The sequence below is a fragment of the Phasianus colchicus genome, chromosome 2, assembly GCF_987193195.1.
Source record: "Phasianus colchicus chromosome 2, bPhaCol1.hap1.1, whole genome shotgun sequence".
NCBI classification, from domain to species: Eukaryota; Metazoa; Chordata; class Aves; order Galliformes; family Phasianidae; genus Phasianus; species Phasianus colchicus.
In genome coordinates, this window is record NC_143437.1 from 86,848,356 (window position 1) to 86,875,043 (window position 26,688).

The 26,688-nt window shown below is 35.3% G+C and overlaps 1 protein-coding gene across 23 annotated transcripts in view; it reads left to right on the forward strand.

The window, feature by feature from the left end:
- Positions 1-26,688, forward strand: part of DST (dystonin) — a 297,941-nt gene that overhangs the window by 241,733 nt on the left and 29,520 nt on the right. For all 23 annotated transcript variants that reach the window (XM_090136226.1, XM_090136238.1, XM_090136239.1 and 20 more), the window contains 16 exons: positions 2,104-2,223; positions 2,395-2,502; positions 4,155-4,373; positions 7,422-7,625; positions 10,403-10,634; positions 10,977-11,203; positions 11,897-12,019; positions 13,217-13,318; positions 14,891-14,992; positions 16,040-16,213; positions 17,050-17,205; positions 19,737-19,934; positions 20,436-20,564; positions 23,491-23,661; positions 24,999-25,154; positions 25,374-25,580. In XM_090136226.1, the coding sequence (XP_089992352.1) occupies positions 2,104-2,223; positions 2,395-2,502; positions 4,155-4,373; positions 7,422-7,625; positions 10,403-10,634; positions 10,977-11,203; positions 11,897-12,019; positions 13,217-13,318; positions 14,891-14,992; positions 16,040-16,213; positions 17,050-17,205; positions 19,737-19,934; positions 20,436-20,564; positions 23,491-23,661; positions 24,999-25,154; positions 25,374-25,580 (2,628 nt within the window). The remainder of the gene's footprint in view (positions 1-2,103; positions 2,224-2,394; positions 2,503-4,154; positions 4,374-7,421; positions 7,626-10,402; positions 10,635-10,976; positions 11,204-11,896; positions 12,020-13,216; positions 13,319-14,890; positions 14,993-16,039; positions 16,214-17,049; positions 17,206-19,736; positions 19,935-20,435; positions 20,565-23,490; positions 23,662-24,998; positions 25,155-25,373; positions 25,581-26,688) is intronic.

Here is a 26,688-nt window from a genome sequence, read left to right on the forward strand (position 1 = left end):
GAAACATGGTTGGTTAAACCAGGTAGGAATAAGTCAGACTTTTTTTTTTATAGTGACTCAAGCGATGTTCAAGGCTGAAAAATAATTCTGCTGTGCATTATTGAGAAAAATATCTTTGAATTTTGGATGCAGAGGGTGCTGGTTTTGTACTTCATATTCCTCAATGTTATATGCGCACATCATAAATTACAAATCCTACATCCTTAGTAAATGAGGCTTAGAGTTCTAGTGTTGCTCAGCACTGTGGAACCTAGACTTTTCCAGTGCCATGCCTTGATTTTATTATTTCCACTAAGTGTTTGCTCAATATTGGTGACATACCTGTGGATATTTGGTGTTAGGAAGTCACAGACTGGTTGTACCTCTGACATATTTGACATCATGTTTGTTTCTGTTAGTTGGGTCATAAATTGATGGGCTTCCAAAGAACTGGGATTTTAGTACTATTGGTGCATTTTCATTGTGTAATGTTTACGGTACTGATTGTTTCAGAAAATACCTTTCTGTTAGGAAGTTACACAATTTAGGACACATCCTACTTTCTGTTACTTTATATGAGAAATGACATATGGTGAAAAAGAATGTTTCGGCTCTCTTTCATGTAACAAATGGATTAAACAAGGCTGAAAAAGATTGACTCAAGAAGAATGAAATCTCAGAACTGCTTCCTTTGTTTTTGTGGGACTCATAATTAACCACTAAGACAAGAGTGATTTAGTGGCCAAAGCGAACTCCAGCTGTGTTCCAGGAGCAATGCTGTCATAGTTCTACAGCCACAAATGCACTGGCCATCAGATTTAAAAGACAAGAGGGTCTGAGTGTGACTTCTGAAGGAAGCGTGGTAGTCACAGAATCACAGAATGGCCAGGGTTGGAAGGGACCTCAAGGATCATGAATCTCCAACCCCCCTGCCACATGCAGGGCCACCAACCTCCCCATTAAATACTAGACCAGGCTGCCCAGGGCCCCATCCAGTCTGGCCTTGAACACCTCCAGGGACGGGGCATCCACACCCTCTCTGGGCAGCCTGTTCCAGTACCTCATCACTCTCTCTGTAAAGAACTTAAATAACAGGTTCTGACTTAAAATGCCCTGATAGACCTTCAGAATAACTCAGAGCCATACTAATCTTCAAATAATTGCAGTGGGGATCAAGCCTTTAGAAAAAAAAAAAAAGAGTAGTTTCAGTGGTTATTGTTTTGTGCATCTGATGGTACTGCAAATTCTCCATGGCTTAAGCTCTGTATTACAGTGTGGGTGCACTAAGATGCACATTTGCAAACTTGAGCAGGAGTGATAGATAATACATCATTTTTTAAAAATTTATTCTTTTCATCAGAATAGGATCCTCAGGTAATTTTTTTCGGTTCTCTTGTGTTTGTTTTTGTTTTTTTTTTTTTTAACAAATTAGTAAGAAACAGATCCTCTAAATACTCTAATTAATTACCTTAGTGCTTTAAGGTAATTTTTGAAACACTGAAGTGTCAACTAACAGTAGTCATAAGTTAATCTTTTACTGAAAGGACTGGCTGCCCAAATGCCTCAGAGTATTTTGATATTTAATCTGTGATCGGTTTTGGATGAAATCCTGTCTTCTCTGAATTTAGTGATTTTATTTTTTTTTCCACTGACTTACTTGAATTGTAATTGCTTCACCTTTATCATTTATTACCACAGCATCTCTTAAGATGGAATAGATAGCATCAAACAGCTATTTCTTAGGATAATTCCAACAGTAGCAGTAATAATAAATTTGGAGGTGGAAAAGACATGAGAAAGTTGAGTCAAATGAAAATAAACATTCTAGTTAAAATTCTGCAATCATAACCCTTTTAATTATGACTGTTAGAAGAGCTGTAGGCTTTGGGAAAATTTACGTCTGTTGCTTTGTCATGTTTATGAATTAAGCTGATTTTATTCCAATTCCTCAGAACCATTTGAGGCACTGTATTTCATTTATTATAAAAGCTTCATACGGAAATGGAGTTACTATCTTTCTGCTGATTCAGAAGTGTACTTTTTATCTTCTGTAAAATTTTTGAGGTCATTCTAACTTTTCGTGTCTATAGAATCATTGAACTTAATCATGTCTCCCTCATTTAGTTTGATCAAGCAGCTGATGCTGAGCTCGCCTGGATTGCAGAAACAGAAAAGAAACTGATGTCTCTCGGTGATATTAGGCTTGAGCAAGACCAGACCACAGCTCAGCTACAAGTTCAAAAGGTAAAAGAAATGCATTTCCAACTGTCATATTAATTATTGGCCAGCACAGTCTCCATCTAGAAAATGTACTACTGTGATTTAATTTTCAGTCCATCATAATGCACTTCAGAAATAGTTTTTGCTCCAAGTACTTTATGTTATATTGCTGACCAGTTTTTATTGTGTTTCAAGGCTTTTACCATGGAGATTTTGAGGCACAAAGATACTATAGATGAACTTGTTAAGTCCGGGGATAAGATTATGAACACATGCACTGAAGAAGAGAAGCAGGCCATAAAGGTAAACTTCCTATAAATTTGCAGCTACAGTGGTGGTTAGGAAGACCATAGACTGCAGGAAGTTTCTTATGGTGTATACTTTAAAACGTTAATGAAAAAGAATTAATTACAGCCACTTCTAGTCCAAGGTTTGTAATACTAGAAGAAATGCTTCAGGATGTTCAAAGAGCAAGCACTGTCTACTTCATTATCTGACATTATTTCGGAGCCCATTTGTCATCTTCCGTGGTAAACAGTATTTTAGCCAGTGAAATGATTGAGTGAATAGGTATTAGTCATCTGGGGTGATGTGTTTGGAATCTGGCTGTTTATCTTCCTCTGTTCTCTAGAGTCTGTGAAGCTCTGGCTGGGTGTGTGTATTTCTGAGCCTCATTCAGTGGCTGGCACCTCAGTGTGTGTCTTCATCTTCATTTATGCCAATTTCAGTGGGGGAATTGTTTGCCAGGAATGTTCCATCCTGTTGACTAACACAGCCCATGAAAGGCATTCTTACACATTTGTTTATGTGCACACACAGCCTGAGGTTGAGGGCTGAAAGAATATATACATATATGTGTGTATTTTATATGCATGCACACAGAGAGATCTTTCCTACTGGCATTTTAGAATGGACTTTTTTACTGGTATGGATATGATCTGTGATTTTGGTCCTTCCAGAGACCAACAGTAATTCACTAATTGTGCTCTGCTGCAGAATCACTGAATAAATTCGATTTGTTCTTAAGTGAATTTAGTTCAGTCTATTAAAATATAGCCAAAAGGGAGAGCAATTGTAGGTGATTCTCTGTTAGATATATGTTTTAGTTAAAAAAAAAACAAAAAAAAAACAGTATATCTGTATGTTAGGCTATATTTTGTCCTTTGGATAACATCCCTATACTTGATTTACATGCAACATATAACAAATGAAACAATATCTTGTTCTGACAGAAAAGATCTTGTACTTCATATTCAGCACCTTATTTATATGTCTAGTTATTCTAAGGCTAGTACTTATGTGCATTGTTGCATTATAATATTTCATAAAAATGATAAGATGGGCAGTCTTCCACAGAAAATTTTATATCCAGTTGATACATCTTTTATTATCATATGCCCAAACAGAACAGAGGGGTAATGCTTAAACCTTTAAGTTCTGTCATATTATTAATGGTAATGGATTCTCATCAAATAATACTTGCTAACATGGAAAATAGTGTTACGTGCTTTCTGTAGAAAGTTTATCCAGAAGTATATGCCCTGTTCCTTAGTAGATTTAAAAAAAAAAAAAAAAAAATTGTGGACTGTTCATAATGCTTTGATTCAGAAACACCCTGAAAAACAGCTTCTGCCAAGTGTTGCTGAAGATGAGTGCCTCCAGAAAGAAAGTGGGGCTGGGATAGGCAGTGACGTCATTTGTGGCTTAAATGGATGTTCTAGGAATAAGGTATTGTTTGTGTTTTAGTTACTTTGAATGTGTCCTGCCAAATTCAGATCTCCCACAGTATTGATTCTTTCCTCTTTAAATGCTCCAGTACTATAGAACTACTATCAAAATTAAGATTTTGTTCACCATGGTTTGGTGCTTTTAATTATAAAGGACTGTTTAGGGATTAGGATAATGAATATGTGGAAAGACATACATTACCATTTTTTGTTAATATTATTTCACAGAAAAAACTGAAAAGCCTGTTACAGAAATATGATACAGTCTGTCAAATGAACTCAGAGAGAAACCTCCAGCTGGAGAGGGCTCAGTCCCTAGTTAACCAGTTCTGGGAGACTTATGAAGAGCTTTGGCCGTGGTTAACTGAAACAGAAATGATCATCTCTCAGCTTCCTGCACCAGCCCTTGAGTATGAAACTTTAAAGCAACAACAAGAAGAGCATCGGGTAAGAATTTTGCTGTTTTCAAGAATAAACAAAAACAAAAAACAACAAAGTATCAAAAGCTAACTAGCACTCTGCTTGGAACCATGAAGTACTTTACTGACCGCTCATAACTGAGAGTTAGACTTCTGTTGAAAAAAAGTTATTTAAAATAATAATAGAAAATATACTTTAAATCACGCCTCTGCTGTTTTCCAAACTGCATGCAAACAAGATTATCTGGGGAAAGCAGCAAGCAATGTATAAGCATAAAACAGGGCTAAAGGGGAAATAATTGCTATTAAGTGACAGATCTAAGCATAAGAAATGAATAGCTTAGAAGTGTCTTTAAAAGTACACATAAATATGACAGTCTTAGAACAAACCAAGTCCATAAATGGAAAGAACAATGATTGGGTTATGTAGTAAGAACCAAGAAAGAGTAATGTGAGACAATAGAAAGAACTAGAGTACCTGCTTTCAGCGTGCAGAAACTGAAATTTGGTCTATGTATGCAGTGTGTTAATATACCTATCTATTAACCTTATCTACATGTAAAAAATATGTTGTTTGTTTTGTTGATATCATGGAAAGTAAACTTTGTTGAACCAGGAAGATTGGCAATTCAGGGTCCAAGAATTCTGTGGTTTGGTTTAAGCCAATCTCTTGACCAATTCTCTTAAAAAAAGAAAATGTTTGTGATGTAATAATAAAAATAAATAATTGTTTCTCATAACATCAGAAAATAGAGAGAGAACTTTATTATATAGCCTGGCCTCCATGTGGTCTTTCTTGCATAGAAGAATCATGTGGGACAAAAATCTGTATGTTTCAGACAGCAACTAGAATCCACTAGATGTGGAATCAGATTTAACGTACCAAGATTAAAAACCTGCATATTTTAGCACATGCAAAGCCCATTTTGCCACTGGAGACACCTGTCTCTTTCTACTGAGCACAGGGTAGCTAGGCTTTTTAATTTTACTTGCCTCAGTTAAATGACTCAAGTTAGATAGGATGAATCCTAGCTTCAAAATCCTGTTTACTGTGAAACCAGTTAATGAAGATGTGCTACTTGATACAGTGGTAAACACTGGGTTCACTCATTTGTCTTCCTACTGTGTCCACAAAGAACAAACATGCTCTATTAAGACTAAGTATATCACATGAGCTTTACAAACTATCTTGATTAGTCACTATGAACCAAATCATGCTTGCTTTACTTACAGGTTTGTTTCCCCATCTACTATAATCATTCTGCTTGCTTGAGAGGCCCTTCATCTGAACTCGTATTTTTGCATTTTCCCTGGGCTATGCCATTAGCTGAGATTTGTTTAAGTAGAAGATTAATGTCTGGCAATTTTAACACGTAATCTGATCTGGAATACTGATTTACTGGAATTGTTTACCCAATTGTGGCAAAGACCAGATCATTTGTGCTTCTGTTATAAAAAGAAAAAGGATCCTCAGTATGAATACAGCTTTCTTTATTCCCTTATATTTCTCATATATTCACTTATATTTATATTAACATGCAGTTAATGTAGTTTGAATTTTGCTTTTGGCAGAGTAGGAGTACTGGCATAGTAAAGTTTGTACCTATAGATGCATACTCTGTCACATTGTGTCAAGTTATCTATTTGTGCACAAAAATAAAATACATAAAATCATTTTCTAAAGCTTTACAACTATTCTTAGCTTAGCATTTCCTTTTTCTGTGCTAATCACTATTATTTTTCTTGATGCAAGATATACAAGTAGAATTAAATTACATTCTCAGGCAGTAGCTAGTAGCTAGTCATTTTTTTTTTTGTTTTTTTTTTTCGTTGTTTTTCATTGTTGTTTCTTCATCAGGGGACGGTGGATAGTCGTGGTCACTGTATTTTCAATCTCCCCAACTCCTCCTCTACTGAGGAGGAGCTCATAAGCAAGCCAGTATCAGGATTTCTTTTTAAGGGAAGGACCTCAGTTGAAGAGAAGAGGATTTATTTACACTGAGACTGATATAAGCCCTTTTCTGTCTTCATTTGTTTAAACAGTCCCTGAACTAGGAGGAACAAAGCACGTGCTTGCTCTAGCCTGTCATTCCTGCACAGTGACTGTAGGCTAGAAATGCGTGGAGCTCACAGCACTGAGAGGGGCAGTGTCTCATCAGACAGTGGGATTTTTCTGAAAAGGAAAGGATGAACTGAGACAATAAATGAAACAGAAGGGAATGGTTAGGTTACTCCTTCTGAAATCTCTTCCTTTTGTCAGATTTATGAGTGCAAGTAAACAAAAGCAAAATACTTAGGCAAGCTAGAAGACAAAATACCATTACCTTTTGGCCTTTTGCAGTTTTCTGTGGTTTGGACTTTGAGGGTGGATGTTGAGAGGGAGTAGGTGGCTGAGATGAAATCTAATTTGTATATTAATTTCTTGTTAAACAAGAAAACACTCATGCATCTTCATTGCCCTCTATCCTTTCTTTTTATTATTATTATTATTATTATTATTATTATTATTATTATTATTATTATTATTATTATTATTTTACCTCCTCTTTGTTCTAGTTTCCCCTTTTAAATCAAGGATAACTGGCATTAATATTATTTCAACTTCAATACCTTGTTCTGTGATGTTCTTCAGTGGAAGGCTTTGTGGCACATATCAGCATGAGAATGTATATACATAGTGGTGTTATGCAAATATTTGGAATATAGTTACCATTTCTGTCATTATAGGTCCTAAAAATGATGGGGAGTGTCTGTTGCCAACAGACATCATCTGCAGCCAATATCATCATTTGGCACCATGCATTCTACGTGTAATGATATGCCTTGAAGGAGTATTTCATGGCCCTTTCCAATGTATCTTTAATTGTGATGTTTCCTGGCTGGGTAGCTCTCCCTTTTGGAAAGGGAATCATCACTGGCAGAGCAGTCATTAACTTTATTTAATATTATTTTGCTTTACATTAGGATGACAGGTATTTGTTTGGAATTTCTTGCCAGCTGGATGTTTGAAGTGTGGACAGCTGTAATGTGGTGGTCTAAACCTAAGAAACTGATAAGTTTTTTTCATTTGTTATAGCAACTGCGTGAGCTGATTGCTGAGCACAAGCCTCATATAGATAAGATGAATAAAACTGGGCCTCAGTTGCTGGAGCTGAGCCCAGGAGAAGGTTTCTCTATCCAAGAGAAATATGTGGCAGCTGACACCCTTTACAGTAAAATTAAGGAAGATGTCAAAAAACGAGCACTGGCACTGGATGAAGCCATTTCTCAGTGTACCCAGGTATCATTTTAAGTTTAACGTATGATTAGATTCATATGAATGGAAAGATACACAGACATTATCATTTCATATGTATATATGTCGAGACTAAACTGCTGTTTTATGTGAATTTTTCAGCTGAGTAGTGTGTGAATGTTCATGTTGCTTCTCATGGCGTTGATTTTCCTGAGGGGTTATAATTTTATAAGTCTGCTGCAGTTGAAAAATATTACCAGTTCTCAATTGTAAAATGTCAAAAAAGGAATATTTGATCTAACAATGTCAGATTTTCAGTTTATTCAGTTTTCTTTTACTGGTCTGTTAATAGCTGATGCTGTGCTTGATCTGAATGTCTCTGTAAATCAGTTAGCTTTGCATATCATCGTATCTAGAACTTGGCAACTACAGTTGGTCCTTTAATAGACTGGAACTAGAGGGTACTTAACCATGCATGGTCCTTTTCATGTAAAGGAATTATGAGTAAAGTTAGACTTCACAAAATATTATCAATATTATAAGCATAAAATTCAGGTCATGTCCACAAAAGCTGTGTATCTTAGGTTAGTTACTCTACGGAATGAACCTTATTAGAGTATTGATAGGTATCATTCCTAGGAACTTCATAATACTGGATTAATTTGTCATTAAATCCAAAATGAAATCCTTTTACATGACAGCAAATTCAGAAAAAAAATCCTCATTAACTGTGTACATGAACCTACACAAAAACCTGATAGAAGTTTTGTGTCCTGTCACTTTTTTATGGTAAATTCCCTTTTTTGTCTGTTGGCTGGCAATTAAGTGCTATATTTCTTCCCAGGACTAAAACACTAAATCACGAAAGAGATCTTAAGGTTCTCATCAGTTCTACATTCTAAATAATTGTCTTCATAGGTCATGGTTCTTAACGTTGTATTCCTAGACATTACAGACAGAATTGAATCTGAAAAGTGGTATCAGATGTTATTCATTTTTTGACGTAGTAGTAGCCACTATTTTCCATGCTACTTTCACTCATTCTAAATAGCCTCTTTATTCACACCTCTGAAAGATGCCTGTTTATTTAGATTCAGTGTTTTTTCTTTTGCATATATGCTGCATGTTTGAAAATCAAGACATTTATTTAGTGTTTGAGCCCTTGCTTTTTATGTGATAGACATGAACAAGATGTGATTAAGCACAGAAAGGTACAGAAGGCTAAGACCAGAAAGCAAGAAGGAAAATGCATTCTTTGGTAGCAGCTAGAATATAAACAGATGTTGAGAAAATACTTAATTACTTATAAAATGAACCTTAAAGTATTTAATGTACGTAAATGTGTATGCAAATGGAAAAGCCAAACATTCTAACTTGCAGAATGTAATTTTATATAAACTCTGTCTTTATTAAGATATGTAAATATATATTTAGACTCTGTAATATGGTGGATATGTTAGTGTTTGTCTAGACAGACCAGGAATAATTATTTAACTCTTAAGGTTTCAAATTATGTTAAATTACATTATGTATCAAAGGCAGTATGTGACCTATGGAGCCAGAAAGAGAGATTATAATGACTTGCCTTTCCTCCTTTTAAGTTCTAAATCACCTTGTCTCAGTCATTGAAGTCGGAGTAAAATGAGGCCCACTGAATGGACTGAGAATTCAAAAATGCAGGATATGTGTCCTAAAATCAGATTTGAATATTGCCAAATTTATTTCAGTTGTTATCACTTCTGTAAGTCTTTCTTGCCATAATCAGTTTTTCAGAAGTCTGGAATGTAGGGAGCTTGCTTATCTTTATATATTGCGTTTTGCTAGCTTGTATGATAGTTGCACTTCTAATGAAAATAGGGTTAGTAACATTAGAGTCTGTACACTGGGAAAAATGAATTACATTTGTTTTGCATTTTTTTGAATACTAAGGATGTAGCTATTTGCTCATGTACAGTAAGCTTGTTTTGCTGTGCTTTTGCTAGCAAACTCCCCAGGTGTAGTCCAGAGTGCTTTATGTAGATCCTGCTGGTTTTGTACTCACAATTTAATGATTTCTGTAACTTGGAAGGGGCATGGTTGTGAGATGCTTATAGTAATCTGTATGAATCCAGCAGAGTATACTAGTGCTTAACTTTAGACCAAAGGATAAATGATGCTAATTAACGTAGATGTAACAGAGTTTCTGGGCGCATGGGCTCTGACTCAAATGTGGATGAATGTAATACATGCTGCTGTGAACTTTTAGTTCAGGAAGTAATGTACATTTACTGCACTAATGAGCATCACTTGGGCATTAGGCAAATGTCTTTTTGAATGACCTTAAATATCAAATTCTAATCAGGGCTTATATGCAATATGGTGGTCTTGATATGAAAGTACATGTAATTAATATTAACATAAGTATCCTTCTAGAATGATGCAATCAGAAAACCACAGCTTTCCAAAATAAGATACAAAGTAACACATTAATTATGCAGGACTGACTGCATGCAGGTAAGTCCTGCCCTGTGTAGTATTTTCAGATGGATTGTTTCAGGATTAAACTCAGACTTGATAGTAAAATTCTATATCTCTTAAATCTGAGAAGTACCACCATTTTGCAGAGTCATGTGATTCTTTTAGATATTCCAACCTTGTGATTCTATGATTCTATGATTAAGAGGGAGAGAGCCACCTGGGGGTATTGCTAGTTGTACATACCTAACTAGAGATGTTAAATATGTTAATCTTAAAGTACGAAAGAGAACTTTCAGAGGCAATTTTTCAAATGCTTTTGTTCTAATTTCTCTACTTTTTCTTTTTGTCCTTTTCCACCCTCTCAGTTTCATGACAAGATAGATCCAACTCTTGAGAGTTTGCAACGCATAGTTGAACGCCTGAGGCAGCCACCTTCAATCTCAGCAGAGGTTGAGAAGATTAAAGAGCAAATCAGTGAAAATAAGAATGTGTCAATGGATCTGGAAAAACTTCAGCCTGTCTATGAGACGCTTAAGCAGCGAGGGGAGGAAATGATCGCTCGCTCAGAAGGGGCAGATAAGGATGTATCTGCTAAAGGTAGTACACTGAGGAAAGACTCATGCAGTGGAAATGCAGCAAGCTTCATCACATAAAAATCTTAATTTTTGATGGCCACTAATCTGGGGGTTGTATTCTCCTGGAGATATAAAAAACCAAGCCATTCATTTAGTAATTCAGTGTGGATCTGACCTTTGTTTTATTTTTTAAATGTCTTGTTTGTTGTTTCCACTTAACATTGTAAAAAGTCTTGTAAAGAACCAATTTTAAAGTCAGTCTAAGTTTTAAAATATACACATACGTTTCTGTTGTAGAGCTGTAGAGATATATATGGCCAAGAATTGTTTGCCAAAATAGTAATCTCCTTCCTTTGTTGTTTAGCTGTGCAAGATAAACTAGACCAAATGGTCCTTATTTGGCAAGACATCCAGACCTTGACTGAGGAAAGGGAAGCCAAATTGTTGGATGTTATGGAACTAGCTGAAAAGTTCTGGTGTGATCATATGGCTCTCGTAGCTACTATTAAAGATACTCAAGACTTCATTCGAGAACTGGAGGGACCTGGAGTTGACCCATCTGTAGTCAAGCAACAGCAAGAAGCTGCTGAGGTCTGTTTTTTAAGTTGAATTGAAGTATTTTATTTACAGTATGCAGAGAAAAGACAGAATTATTAAGAAATAACACAGGATTTTTTTTTATTTTTTTTTAAGAGACAAAGAGGGATAATTATATAGAAATTTACTATAATGATATCTCAAGAGTTTATGGCAAATGATACATATCAGTGCTTAATTGCAATGAGCATGCAGCTTATGCCTGTCATTATATGTACATATTATATGCATGCTTATAAACAGATATATATGTCACTGAGACTTGTAAAAGTTACTCATACTTTAGATTCCAGGTAAGACACAACATCTAAATGAAAGGCATATGGATGTGTGTATTACTTTCCAAGTCTATAATTATTTACGCTGATAGTTGCAGATTTGAAAGTGAATGATAACCTCTGTAAAAGAAAACATTTTGATTAAAGAAACCTAATTTAAAACTTCCTGTTTATTTTTTCCATCTCATATAAAATGACATCACTATCTGTTTATAATTTAGACAGTTGTCATTTGATTTACTCTGACACTGCAAAAGGATGCTGATATTTTAAGCATCCAGTAGTAAGTCCAGGTGACTTTAAAGAAAACAGAAGTCAAACATGGATGTGTTTCTGTCTTAAAAGCAAGCCATACATAAATTATTGAATGTAGTATTACCAGTGTTGGATTTTTTTTTTTCCCTTGTAGGCCGCTAAGGAAGAAATTGATGGACTGCAAGAAGAACTAGAAACAGTTGTGAGCCTAGGCTCTGAACTTAGAGCTGCTTGCGGAGAGCCTGACAAACCTATTGTCAACAAGAGTATAGATGAGGTATGGGAAATGCAGTTGCTCAAATTTATTAACATTATGTATGTAGCTCAGAAAGTAATGCCTCCTATTTATTTCCTTGGATACTGCAACAGATACAAAGAGCACAGTAACACTATTTGATAGAGCAAATTCTCAACTACAAAACACTGTTTTTCAACGCAGTCACCATCATTAGCTGTGCATTTTTGCCAGCAATGAAAAAGAGCCTCCATGCCATGGTCATAGAAATCTGTACCAATAGAGGTGTGACCCACTGTTCTGCAATGATGGCATCATTGCTAGGTAAATATTGCCCTGCAGTCTATCATCAAATCGAACAGATGGAAATCAGAGGGGGCACCAAATCCAGACTATATGGTGGATATAGCAGGGGAGTCCAGCCAAGATTGACAGTGTGCTCATTCCATTCCAAAATGTAGTGGAATATTGGTGGGAAGGTTCAACCTCTACTCTATACCACCAATATCCACCTTTGGCATTGTAAGCTAACATAATAAGGTGGGAGGCATTAGTTTTGCAGTAAACTTCATAAATTCTTGTTCAGCTGATAGTAGTATTCCCTGCCCTCCAAGAAATTCTGAAAATAAAATTTTGGAACCAAAACTAAGATTTCTCTGAAGGCTTTGTGTTAAATTAAGGTTGGCCTTTTGGGTAAATAAGCATTGACTCAGATTTGAATATACAGAAAAATTGATTTTATTGCTTTATGGATTCATTTTTTTGTAGAAGATATTTGAAAAATTACTGATTAATGCAGTATATGACTATTTCTTGTGAAAATGATGCAAGAATAAGTTTCATATGCTTTATGCAAAGTATCTTAACTGAGACCAGTCCTGTTTACATGACTACAAAAGACTTTTAATGTCTCTCATGTTTGGTGATGTAATTTTCTTTTATCTTACTTTTATTCTAAAGATTCAACTGCAAATGATTTGACATTTCCCATACTGACTATAATCCCAATGTTAATAAATATATAGTCAGTGTTGAATCATGCAACTTCTGTATTATAAAACCTCAAGTGCATTCTGAAGGAAACTAAGCAATGATAGAACAAGAGGTTTAATATGAAGTGAATATGAAATATTCATGTTTGATTTATTGGAGCTACTGAGCAGTATCTATTTAGTGAATGCTAATTATATGGCAGAAAAATTGTTTTTGTCTAATGATATAAATTGCACTTATTTTCAGCTGAACTCTGCCTGGGATGCCTTAAACAAAACATGGAAAGAGCGAGTGGATAAGCTTGCCGAAGCTATGCAGGCAGCTGTTCAATACCAAGATGGACTGCAGGTAAGATGGTGATACACCTGATATACCTAATCCAATCTTGAGTTAATAGGATATGTAGTTTTATTTAAAATGTAATGTGATTGAGTGGGTGACAAGTAATGCATCACTGGTTATACTGAGTATTCAGCAAGCAGGTATTTTCTGTTGATTTGTTCTCTTTGTGTTGTTCATATACTGCATTATATCTAGATTCCATGGTAAAATTTCCTTGCCTATTGGCAAGCACAGAGTTTTTTTTGATCCCACACAATTTCATAGTAATCCTGCTCACAATTTCATAGTAATTCACGTGATAGGCAAGTTGATGTGACAAAGTCATATGATCTGAAAGGAACAGATTATTGGTCAATATAGTCACTGCTGCTGTTTTCCTTGAGTGATGGAGAGTTAAAGAACTTAAGTTTTACGCCACCCTTAATCTTAGCCAATTAAAAACATCTTTCTTGTTTCATTAAACCCTTGAAACACAAAATTACAGTTTCGCATAATGCTGAGGCAAGTTTTTCATGTGTTCAGTGCAGATTAAGCAGCAGAACACAATAATAATACACATCATGCGTGTTTTTCGGTGCACCTCATTATTTATTTTTTTCCAGATACTCTGTTCGTACAATGCTGAGGTTGATGTGTAGGATTACATTAGTAATATTGCCATTGGTTTAAATATGTTGTGTTTTGTGTTTGTATAAGCTTGGTACTTTGTGTATTTTAATGCCTTCTGGTGCGCATTTCAGTAAACAATATGAAAAGTGTTGTGGACAGGTCATTAGCTGTACTGTAGCTGCCTCATCCTGTTAAGCTTCTTGAAGGTAGTTCTCCTTACATCAGAGAACTGTAGGTCATTGTGACAAGAACTCCTACTCATTTCTCCCTCGTGAATCATGGTGAACAGGCAGAGACAAAAAGAACTTACCAGAGGTGTTTTTTCCCCTGTGCAATTAATTATTCAGATTGATGTAGCTGTTGATAATCTATAAGCAGGATGTCCTTGAGGTTCTATAAGGAACAAAAGTAGTACCCGTAAAGCCTCGCAACTGTGTGCACTTCATTGACTGTTTGAAGTTATAAATCTGTTATCCTATGGAGATTCAGTCAAGCTTAGTTATGGATGTTCAGAACCTAATATCTACTGAATGGGTCGTCTTCCACATTCTTCACACAGATAACATTGCTCTTCAGTAGAAGTTTGTTAATTAGTGCTTTTTTATAGTCATGACTGAAATTGTCATATCATTCAGCCACGTGGAACTGAGAGTTTGTCTTGTACTTACTTTTCAGAGAGTTCATAAAAGTTGCTGATTTTACTCAAGGAGTAAAGTGGGGAACATTTTTTTTGCTAATAACAGCAGCATATATTCTTGTATTGATTAATGGAGTACTTAATCAATATTTGAGCCTTTGCATTGTCAAGAACGTAGGTTCTGTTAAAGAAATCTTTTATTTTTTTATTTTAAAGAGCATAGCAATATTGTTCTCTGAAGTAAAATAAATTCAGATCTTTTACTTATTACAACTTTTAAACATGATACTATTTCTCCCTGCTCATATTTAGTTTCATATTGTGATTTTCAGGCAATATTTGACTGGGTAGACATTGCTGGCATCAAGTTAGCATCCATGTCCCCAGTTGGAACGGATTTGGAGACAGTGAAGCAGCAAACTGAGGAACTTAAGGTATGAAATATTGTTTAGAGTATTCTGAATTTTTCACGACTCATAAGCAATTTTCAGTTTTTAGTTTTAAAGAAAAGATCTGTATGAAAATTTGAAGTAACATTTCATTGCACAGTTTACATTATAAAATATATGATAGATGGCTTTGAAATAGAGTTTGGTAGGATTACATTATTAGTGGTAGCATTCCTTCTCTTTCAAAAGCTATAAGTTTATAAAGGGGGTTCTTTTGCTATGATTGAATTTTCTGTCTTTCACAATGAACAATTTCCTTGATGCTTTGAGAAAATGCCTTCAGAGATTCACTTCCATCATTATCGGCTTTCTCTAAGTGTTCTAACATGTTCCTGCATCATTCCCAAAACATCCAATAATCTGTAAGTCAAAAGTTTCACACTCAGAAACCTGTCCATATGATTATTTGACTAAGTATCCTCCTGACTCTGCGCTACATATTTTAAATAAAAAGTGGGGATGTGTAATAATTAAGGAATATCCTTGGTTTTATTCCTGACTTGTAAAATGTTTTGAATGTGGACATGTTGTTTTCTCTATTTATGATATTATGATATGACTTCAAATGAACTGTCTCTATCTACCATCTGTATGTTCAGAAGAATATACATCTGCAAATTGTTTTCAGACTGTGCCTTAGTTGTCTGTACAAGAGGGTGTTGTACTAAAGAAAGATTGCTTTCAGGTCTTCTGAAGAATAATTCTATTTAAAGTATTACATTGCTGTAAGAGCTAGACATTACTCAAGTTCTGTCTTGTTTACAAACCAGAAAGATCATTAGAGACTACTTTCCTATTGGGTATCTTTATCCTCCTTTGCTTATTCTTAGCAGTGTCTGGTGGGATAGTAAGACTTTATTTTATATTTTGAATTAACTTGAACCACCTGAATTGTATTTTACATGCGTTTTGACCCATCAAAATGAACCCCCAAATTTGTGAAAGTTGACAGTGCTGTATTATTATTGTAATCGCTGTAATCCGCTGTAAATTCATTATGATATGTGTTTATTCTTTTTCTGTTTACCATAGCAATTTAAAACAGAAGCTTATCAGCAGCAGATAGAAATGGAAAGACTGAACCATCAAGCAGAACTATTGCTGAAGAAGGTAACACAGGAAAGTGACAAGCACACTGTACAAGACCCTCTCTCAGAACTCAGACTAATGTGGGACAGCCTAGAAGAAAAAATTATAAATAGACAGGTAAGTAAATCTGAAGGTGGAGGCTTCATTCATGACTTTGCTTTTATGAGAAAAGTTTTTCATTACGCATAATGTTTGTAGCAATTTCCATATTTAGTCTTTTTTGTTTGGAAATTATAGAACTATACTTAATGGAATTTTAATTTCAGTAATTTACTGAACTGCTTTTATGGTGTTTTTTAAAAACTCTTAGCAGTACTCCTGTCACTTCCTCTGTCAGCAGTGTAATGTCAAATCATTATAATTTCATTCTGATTATTTGATGACATTTAAAGTAGCAGTTAAAAGCATGTTTATATTTGCAAAATCATTATTAGCTTCTGAACTGAGCACTTCTTAAAACTTTCTTCTTTAAAATATGAATATTAAAATGTTTCATATTCTTTACAAAATACTGAATTATCAAAGAGGGAAAGTTGCAGTGCTTTGAAGAGGTGTGTTCGTTTTTTTTTTTCTAAATTGAATCATTTTACTGCAAAAAAAAACATTCTAAGAAGATGATGCCCCAAGATGCATTTGTATTGAAATTGTATTTTAAAGATGAAAACTACTGCCACATCTCTGATCAGAGGGGCTTTCAATCTTAGCTCTGCTCTGGTTACATGGGATCTTCGGAGATCAGGATTTTAAGCCTAGAACATAAGGCTTTAGATTGGATTTGCTAACTCAGCTTTGACTATAAAGCAGTTGCTGTGTTGAATAGCTGTTTGTCTCTCTTTTTTATGCTATCATAAGTATGGACTCCGCTCTGGATTATGGTGACTAATGGTAATTTAAGCCAATTCAATAGCATCGTGAAATCATTTTATTGTTAATTTATTTTATTTTTACTATAGCACAAGCTGGAAGGTGCCTTGTTAGCTTTGGGGCAGTTCCAGCATGCCCTGGATGAGTTACTAACATGGCTGACGCATACAGAAGACTTGCTGAATGAACAGAAACCCGTGGGTGGAGACCCCAAGGCTATTGAAATTGAACTTGCCAAACATCATGTATGTAATTACAACAAATATTAAATGTTGTTTGATGTTTATCTTAGTGATGAGTCTTGTAGTGAAACTTTGCACTTGATAAATAGCTCTTTATAGAAATCTTCAAGATGCAGATTATGGCTGAAGTAATGTGGAAAATCTAATATCTTTTCTGTTTCTCTTCTATATTCCTTTCTTCCTTGCATTTGCTATGCAAATAATGTAGCCAAAAAAGAGCAGCTGACCCTGGTCTCCACCTTTTTTCACCTTCATTTGATCCAGGGAACTGAAAAGTCATTGAGCATACTAAATCTCCTTGAAGCAATAAATTCCTTGACTAGTTCTGTTTAGGCCAGGTCTTAGAAAACACACTTAACCTTTACACATCTTTGTTCTTTCTTGTCAGAAATAAAGTGAGTTGCAGTTTGAATTCTGCAAAATTGTGTCTGGGTTGGGTCCTGCCAACAGAGTGCTTCTCTGAAACTCTTAGCAAATTTCAGGGGTATCCATGTCTCCATCTTTTTATCTTTGCTACATACAGTGTAGGGTTTTGTTGGCGGTGGTGGTGGTTTGTGGTTTTTTTTTTAATAGCGTTAAGAAAATGCTGGCTAATGTGGCTTTAGAGCTGGTGGAAGAATGCTTTCATTGTTTTTTAGAAAAGCATCTCCAAAGTGCAAAAGATCTTCTCTATCTCTTTAGATTTCTTACTAACCTCATAAATCCTTTCCTTCAGGTCTGTCCCCTTATTTTTGGCCTGATGTGAAAATTGTTCAGAGTTCATTTGGATTTAGAGAGAATAGAATGAAATTGACAGTAATTAAGACATTTTCACTGTCTGTGTCAGTTCAGCTATGCAGCTTCTGAATCTTTTCAGGTAATCATTGGGAGAGAGTGTGCAGAGTAAAATATATCTGTGCCCTATACAACTACTGTTAGAAACAAACCCTTTAAAAAAAAACAAAGAACAGTTTGTAAGTCCACTTTCCACTCTGTGGAAACTTTTATATTCTTTCTGAGTCAAAGTGTTTTACTGCTGAAGAGGCATCCAGATACCATATATGACTTCATCTGCCTTCAGTACTGAAGGAGTTCAGCAAACTCATCAACCAATCTACTTCCGTTTTGTAAAATAGAATTTATAGGTTAGAAAGTTCACACAGTAGTGCATCCTGTGGTAGCCTGGAAAAACATGCATCTCTTGAATAACTTTGGAAAGAATAGACCTTGTTCCTAGTGAGCCTCAGCAGGAAGGAAGGATTAAGATGCATCTACTTGTGTGAATATCCTTTTTTTTTTTTTTTTTTTTTGTCGATTAGGAAAATAAAATAACAAATACCTTACAGAGCTTGGCTTAGAAGAGTGAAAGCAAAGGTGTGCAAATTCTGTATACAAAGACTGCTTATGACTTGCTTTTTCATTGTGACTCGGTCTGTGTATTTTATTCAAAAGTTAGAATCATAGAGTCATCAAGGTTGGAAAAAGACCCTCAAGATCATCTAGTCCAATTGTTAACCTACCACCAATATTTTCCCACTAAACCATGTCCCTTAGTAGCACATCTAAACATTTCTTGAGCACTTCCAGGAATGGTGATTCAGCTACTTCCCTGGGCAACCCGTTCCAGTGCCTGATCACTGTTTTAGTGAAGAAAGTTCCCTTGTGTTTAGCTTTTTCTTTTATCTCCTTATGTTAGCATTTTGGTGGACAGAAGTTTGAACCACATCTTCTGAAAGAGAATAGGCAAAAAGCTGAATTTCTTAGGTGCGGTTTATCATTCCCTTCCTAACCATTTTGCACATCGTCTTTTCCTGTTCTTTATTCCTGGTACTTTAAAGATTTATTATTATTATTATTATTATTATTATTATTATTATTATTTAATCTTTCTGAAAACAGCTCATTTTTCCCAAACATACTTTTTGTCCTTTATGACTTTACTGTGGTTGATGGCAGTAGATCTTAAACAAGGTCTTAATAGTAGGGGTCTTAATAGTGTTAAGCATTATAAATATTCCTAGGACAATTGAAGTGTCCTGCTAGCCTGACATACGTGAGACTGGTTGTAGACCTGGAATGTGTAAAAAGACAAAGTGGCAGTCAGAATGTTGTCGTCTTGTTCCTTTCTCTCCTTAGCCTACTGTTCCAAGAGGAGTCAGCAATACTATTTATAGTGCTGTTTTCACACCTTGCCCTCAAAATCAAAGAAAAGTGGTGTTAAAGAAAGTACGTAGTAAACGAAGGAAGGTGAAGTAATACTGGATGTTTCAGATGTGCATCCTCACTAGCAGTGCCAGAAAAGCTCAATTTCAGAAAGATATATATTCAGAAAGAATACATACATTTTTTCCATGATATAAAAATAAAACACAGGCAGAGTGGCCTGTTATTGCTTTTGATTGAAGTTAGACTAGTAATTAGCTTTTTGTAGCTGTATACCTGTGCTAATTGTGAGCTACTGTCTTGTCACTGGGTTAGAACTAGGTTGGTTATGTTTGCCTTTATTCAATAACTTATCAACATAGCCAGTCATACATGCTGTGTTACAATTGTAGGTGCTACAGAATGATGTTTTAGCTCATCAGTCTACAGTAGAAGCAGTTAAGAAAGCAGGAAGTGACCTGATTGAATCAAGTGCCGTTGAAGAAGCAAGTAATTTACGGAGCAAATTGGAACTTCTGAATCAGCGCTGGCAAAACGTGTTGGAAAAAACAGAACAAAGGAAACAGCAGTTGGACAGTGCCTTGATTCAGGTGAGCAGGAAATGATGAAAGAGATAACTCAGAAAAGTGTCTTTTTACATAAAATACTAGAAATGCACTGGAAATTGACCTAATTGAAAGCCATAATGCAGACACTCCTAAATTTGGCTAAAGTTTAGATCCAGCTGAGCTTTCCACAGCTGTCCTTTGTCTTCTACAAAGCTGAATCAAGACCTCAGCTTTTGGCTATTTATTTTTAAAGGCTGAAGATTCTATATACGTATATTACTTAGGGAAAACACATTGATCTCACAGTGGCTCATTTAGTCTTCTTTCAGGATTTGCATGGTTTTTATACTTTTTCATTATGATAGATGGGGATAGTTTAAATTTTGTTTTGTTGTGTTTTTCCTTTCCTGTTTTTCTTTCTTTCATTTCCTCTGATTACTGAAAATACCTGATTGAATGTGTTGCCAATATACTTCTGCATCTGAACTAGAATTTGGATGGAAAACATTTAAGTAAGCTCTAAAATGCTGTGGTATAATTTAGGCCCAAGGTTTCCATGGTGAAGTTGAAGATATGCAGCAATGGCTGACAGACACTGAACGTCAACTGTTGGCATCAAAACCTGTTGGAGGCTTACCAGAAACAGCAAGAGAACAGCTTAATACCCATATGGTAAGTATCAGTATTAGAATGCTTTGCAAATTGCATTTCAGAACTATCTTTCATGAATATTTATGCTAAATACAGTGCATAGTCTATATATCACAATGTCTGTACTGTATCTTAAAACATTTAATAGCCTTCACAACAGCACTGTTATTTTCAGTGGAGTGAAAGTAGTAATTTGGGAGGTGCCCAAAGCTTAGCCATTGTTCTTGTTTTCAGAAAGGAAAACAGAAAGTGTTTACAGATTTTTCAGTGATTCATATGCCTCTTCCCTCTTCTGTCCCCATATCTACCATTTATGCTCTTTCTCAGATATGAAGACCAATCTAAAAGGGATCCACATTCATTTAGACCTTGAATCAAGGGACTTGATCTTTTATTCTTTATTTAACCAATGCTGACATTGAAATCATCATTAGCACAGATGTAATTAGGACTAATGGGTCATAAAGACTCTGCTTTAATTAGAAATGGAAATCTGATCAGGATGTCTGAATTATTCCTTTCCTTTCCTTCCTTCCTTTATAAGAGAAAAGCTATGGATTTTTTCCCCTGTAGGGCCACAAAGCTTGATAAAGGACACTTTAACTTCTGAAGACTTACTTCAGAGGAAGGTGGTCCATAGTGCTCAATTTGTATAAAGCCATGCTATGCTGTTAGGCTTGGACATAAGCCCAAGCCCAGTGATCTGAACTTCTGACCTCTTTGCTCAGATGTGAGAGTGATATTTACTGAACTAACGCTGAGCTCTAAGATGCCTGGCACAGTTTCCACTAAAACACTGCATTGTCACAACTTAATAAATCACATTTTATTTTGGAATGATGCAAAAGGTTTTGCCCACAGATGTGGGGCCTTTTTTTCAAAATTTACCAGTAACTGTTTTTCAGAGGAATAATATTTACAGTTTCAAAATCAGTTATGACAGGAAACAAGGGTGAAACATAGAAAGGATCTTAATTCTTTGACACCCCCCTCAAATCTGTCTCATTCTGTGCTTAAAAAAAAAAAAAAAAAAGAGCACAACAAATAAAAGACCAAACATAAACAACAAAAAACCCAAACATAAACAAAATCTTTGTTCCTGCAAGGGTGGGGGCTGTGTAATCAAGAACCTGGGAGAACCAGTGTTCTTTTCATTTTTTTTATCCTGGACTTGGAATCAGATGAAGACCAAAAAATTTTCCTTGAAAAATATCAGAATTTTGTTTGGTATATTCTATGCAAATCAGCAAGCCAGTTTTTAAAGATTAAAGGAATCTTATATCTGAATTGTTGGAACAAGTGTGAATGTGTCCCCATTAGTATGTACATATGTACAGTCATTTCCTAACTATGTATTTTAAAAGCATATGTGATTGTCATTCAACTGCAGATATTGTCTTGCTATTATCCTTGAAGGTACATAAGCTTTAAAATATAGGATTTTATTTCAGCTTAGTTAAATTCAGTGCATCTATGCAACTCTGTGTAAATTCTGTTTTTTTGGCAACTGAAATGCTGAGATGGGTTGTCAGGTTGAGAACAATTTATTGTCAGTTCCAAATTTCAACTTGCTCTTAAGGGATACAAACTATATTAATTTGTGACCTGAAACTGAAATAGAAATTTTTGCTCTATATTTTATTGTGTTTTCTCCGTGGAAATTACATTATGAATCATCATCTTGAGTATAAGGTCTGTTTCTACGGTCATGAATAAAAGATCCCTGAACTGTAATCAGTTCATAAATGGAGTTGTGCTTGGGTAGCATTTCCAGCTAAGGCAGCTCCGGGAATAAAAGAGATATGAAGAGGTGTTATTGGACACCAGCAGGAAAGAGGCTTGCAGAGAGGCCTCCTGGGCTTCCATTGAGCCCAGCCCATGTTTCAGGCCATACTTGCCATGCCGTGACTTGTGCTGTGCTCCCTACATTTACTTCTGAGGGGTTCTTGCACTGCAGCAGAAAAAGGTGCTCTGGAAAGTTAAGGAAACTAGAAATATTTTGAGTTTGGGAACATAAGGAAAAAAGCAGATGAGGTGACAACAATGTTCTTGGGAGGAAGGAGCAAAGCTTTCTGGAATCTTAGCTCATGGTTGAACCTACTTCCTGCTTCGCTGTCCTCTTTAATCAGATACAACCCTGTGACCAGTACCTCTTAACCCACAGAAAATACTGAGTTTACATTCTTTCTTTCGGAGTCAGAGGAAAAGGTTTTTTTCCTCCCATTTGCAAGCCACTTATTGTTCATCTGGAAGAAGATCCCCATTTGGGAGTCTGCACCAACCTCATTGGTGCATTTTCAAGTGTCTGTTGCAAATTTTGGAAATGCCATTTTGAATGAGGGGAATGTATGTGAGTTCCAATTCTCTTGCCACCTCACCTTCAACATGGTTAAAAGAGAATAGTGAGTTGATTAATTAGAAGGTAAAACAACAATTGCCATTATTTTTCCTTTATATTTATATTTTCTTTATATATGTAAAATATCTTGCTTTTGTGTAGCAAGTGAAGGAAAATACAGACAAAACACAAGAGATGACGTACCATAAAACAGCCCTCCCAAGTTGTCCCACCTACTTTTGAAGGTGTGTTGGATATGTGTGGGCTTTCAGCTCACTGTATAATGCTGACACTTCTTGTGTTTTAGCTACAGATGGATGGTAAACCAACAGAGTTGTAGGAAATCTTGTGCAATGAGATAAGTGCCTAGTACTCTCTTTGCCAAGCTTTGCATCTCAGAAAGAACATCTGACAGACAATACAAGTTCTCATTTCCTGAAGAACTGGGCCCTTTCTTTGTTCATTTGGCTTTTTATGAATTACATATGTTTCTTTTATTAGTCTTAATCATACCCACAAAATGTTGGGGGAGGAATAGATGCTGTGCTAACGTTCATAAAGAGTATTGAATTTCTACCTGACTTACTTTCTATTGGTTTCTTTATTTAGGAACTTTGTGCTGCCTTTGAAGCCAAAGAAGAGACTTATAAGTGTCTAATGCAGAAAGGCCAGCAGATGCTTGCAAGATGCCCAGAATCTGCTGAAACAAATGTTGAGCAGGACATAAATAACCTAAAAGAAAAGTGGGAATCCGTACAAACGAAGCTTGGTGAAAGAAAAGTATGTGTTTATACATAACAATAGAAGTGTAAATCATGTATTTAAGACTGTTAATGTTCTGTCCTTTTATACGTGCAAACTTGCTTAGTCTTTTAGATTTAAAATCAATTGTAGAGATAGTTGCGCAGAATTCATTACTATGCTTAAGCAAGTTCTGGGGAAAAACAGATTTGAGAAGTTGATTAACCATAACTGGGGGGCAGAATAGCTGAGAAGGGCATATTATTCTACAGAAATATCTTAACTGATACTAGTAATACTCACTTTACAGAGTGAGGGCTTTTCTGTTTTTTTTTTTTATTGCAGTCATCACAGAATGAGAGAAAGAGTTAAATTATTTGATGGTTCAAGTTTATTTTGTTCTCAGTACAGAATTGTTGCAGTAATTTTCCTAGCTTTTATCCATTTTTCCTTGAAATTCCCAAAGAATTGGCTTTCTGCCACTTACTTCAAGTGACTTCCTTCTGCTCTAATGTAGATTGATAGCATGATTTTACTAATGTGCAACATACGTTTTTTTTAATTAATAATTCCATTTTTCTTTCATCCCTTCATGAAATATAGTGCATTTGCTCTACCTCAGTGAAGCAGTGAAGAAAGTCAATAATTACACAGAAATTCTCTGCTCCCAATGTGTATAAGGCAGAAATATTTAACTCACAACTTAGTTGTATTTTAAAGTAAGACTGATGGTGTCTCTTAAGATAACTTTAATGGAAGAATGTCAGATGAATTAATGCACAGTTTGAGCATCTTCTTACAGAAAGATAGAATACTGGACTGCTTGGCTAGGCCAACAATATGACAGTTTGAAAACATTCTCTATCCAAATATAGTCTCAGTTCAAGTAACAAAAATGACAACTGTGCAATATTAGACAGAAGTGATCTAGGCCAACCTGTTATTTCTTTAGTGCAAAAGAATAAATTAGATGACTACTTTGAGGTTCTTCCAAGTGCACTACCATCACAGATTTCTGATATTCTACTGGTTTTGTATAAAAAAATAAAAAATAAAAAATTAAATCCACATGTTTCATTACAATTAACTACCACAAAATGTAATGTTCTAATGTAAAAAAATTATCCTAGTCCTAGATGCTGTATTTATACCTATCTGTAATAAATAGTTTCTATCCATCCCCTTTAATATTCTCAAACACAGGCAATTATTTTAAAATATAAAACTCAGAAATTTTGAGTTGAAAGAATGTTCAAAAATGTTAAATTAAATGTTAAATTAAAATGGCTAGTCCAAAATGCTCAATTAAGTTAGTTTACTCAGCTGAATGCCCTGCACAATATCAGCTGCTATTAAGATATAACCTTTCTTTACAGACCAAACTGGAAGAAGCCCTCAATTTAGCAATGGAGTTCCACAACTCACTCCAAGATTTCATCAATTGGCTCACGCAGGCAGAGCAAACTCTAACTGCAGCTTCTCGGCCAAGTCTTATCTTGGACACTGTCTTGTTTCAAATTGATGAACACAAGGTATGTACAGAAACAGATGTGTAATGTTTTTCTCCCACTCTGTTGAGATACTTGAACAATGTTCAAATCAACTCTGTAACACTGGCACTCAGAAATATTTGAATTGTTTTAAACTGCATTTTATGCTTATTGCTATATCATTCTTTATCACACTGTGCTTACTCAGTGCATGAGTAATATGTTATTTATAAAAATTTTCTCTTTTTTTTTTTTTTGAAGGTTTTTGCCACAGAGGTGAATTCTCATCGAGATCAGATCATAGAGCTGGACAAAACTGGTACCCATTTGAAATACTTCAGCCAGAAACAAGATGTAGTCCTTATTAAGAATCTGCTGATTAGTGTACAAAGTAGATGGGAAAAGGTAGTTCAGCGTTTAGTCGAAAGAGGAAGAGCTTTGGATGATGCAAGGAAACGAGCCAAACAGGTAATTGGACAACAGCTGTTGTACAACTCTTTGAACTTAGCTGAAATTATATCCAGACTCTCGAAGTACCTGGTGCTTTAAAGCACTTTCAGCTATGTCTGGGTTAGTGTAACAGACTCTGTTAAGTTAGTGGAGCAATTTCTGTGATGCAATCATAGAGCACTTCATTTGGAAGGTGAAGTCTTCATTTTCAACCAAAGCAATAACTTGGGTCTGCAATACAGGATGGTCTGAAAGAAGAAAGTCAGTGTGGCTTCCAGATGTGTATTAGTGCCATCTGTCTGCAAAAAGAAGTTACACAATCAACCCCTTTATTTTAAAAATGTGATGAATACCTTTTGCTAGTCTGTAAAAGTATTGCTTAGAATTGCTTAGTATTTTCTTCCCTTATTTACTTTGTCTCTTTGTTAATAATCATCACCTCCTCAGGTTCTTACGGTAGTTAACATACCATCATCTTCTAAGATCTCTCAATTTATTTCCTTAAAAACTTGGAGAGTTTTTTACACTTTTCCTTACCAGGGAGCATTCATTTATTTTCTTTAGATTCATGTTCCCCTCACTGAGGAACATAAATGATAATTTATGATAACTGATGCAGAATGTGTGAGAGGAATGTAATATCATCAATAAGAATTTTAGGTTTTCTTAGTCAAGTGAAAATTTGATCATGTTCACAGCCAAACTGCTTTCTCATGTTCATTGTTACTGCTACTCAGCTGCAAGAATAAGAACTTTTCTGAGCAAAAATTATGCCATAAAACAAACATTTAAAAAAAAAAAAATCAGTTTTTCCTGTGTATTCACACACATGGCAGTTCTAAAATGACATGTGCATTAGAAATGATTTCAACTCTCCATCACTTTGAAAAGCTGTATGCAACTAGTTTTATTTATTTAGAATGACAACTATCTGTGCAGAGCGAAGAAGGAGTACTGACAGGTATCAGTTTCAAGGCCTGATCTGCAGCACTGAAAAACAGAGTTCAAGGGTTTTCACACTTTTCTGAATTAGTTCTTTATACTTTCATATTTAGGCAGCAGGCAAAAAGAATTTAAAAAACAAACAAACAAACAACAACAACAAAAAACCCAAAACAAAACAAAA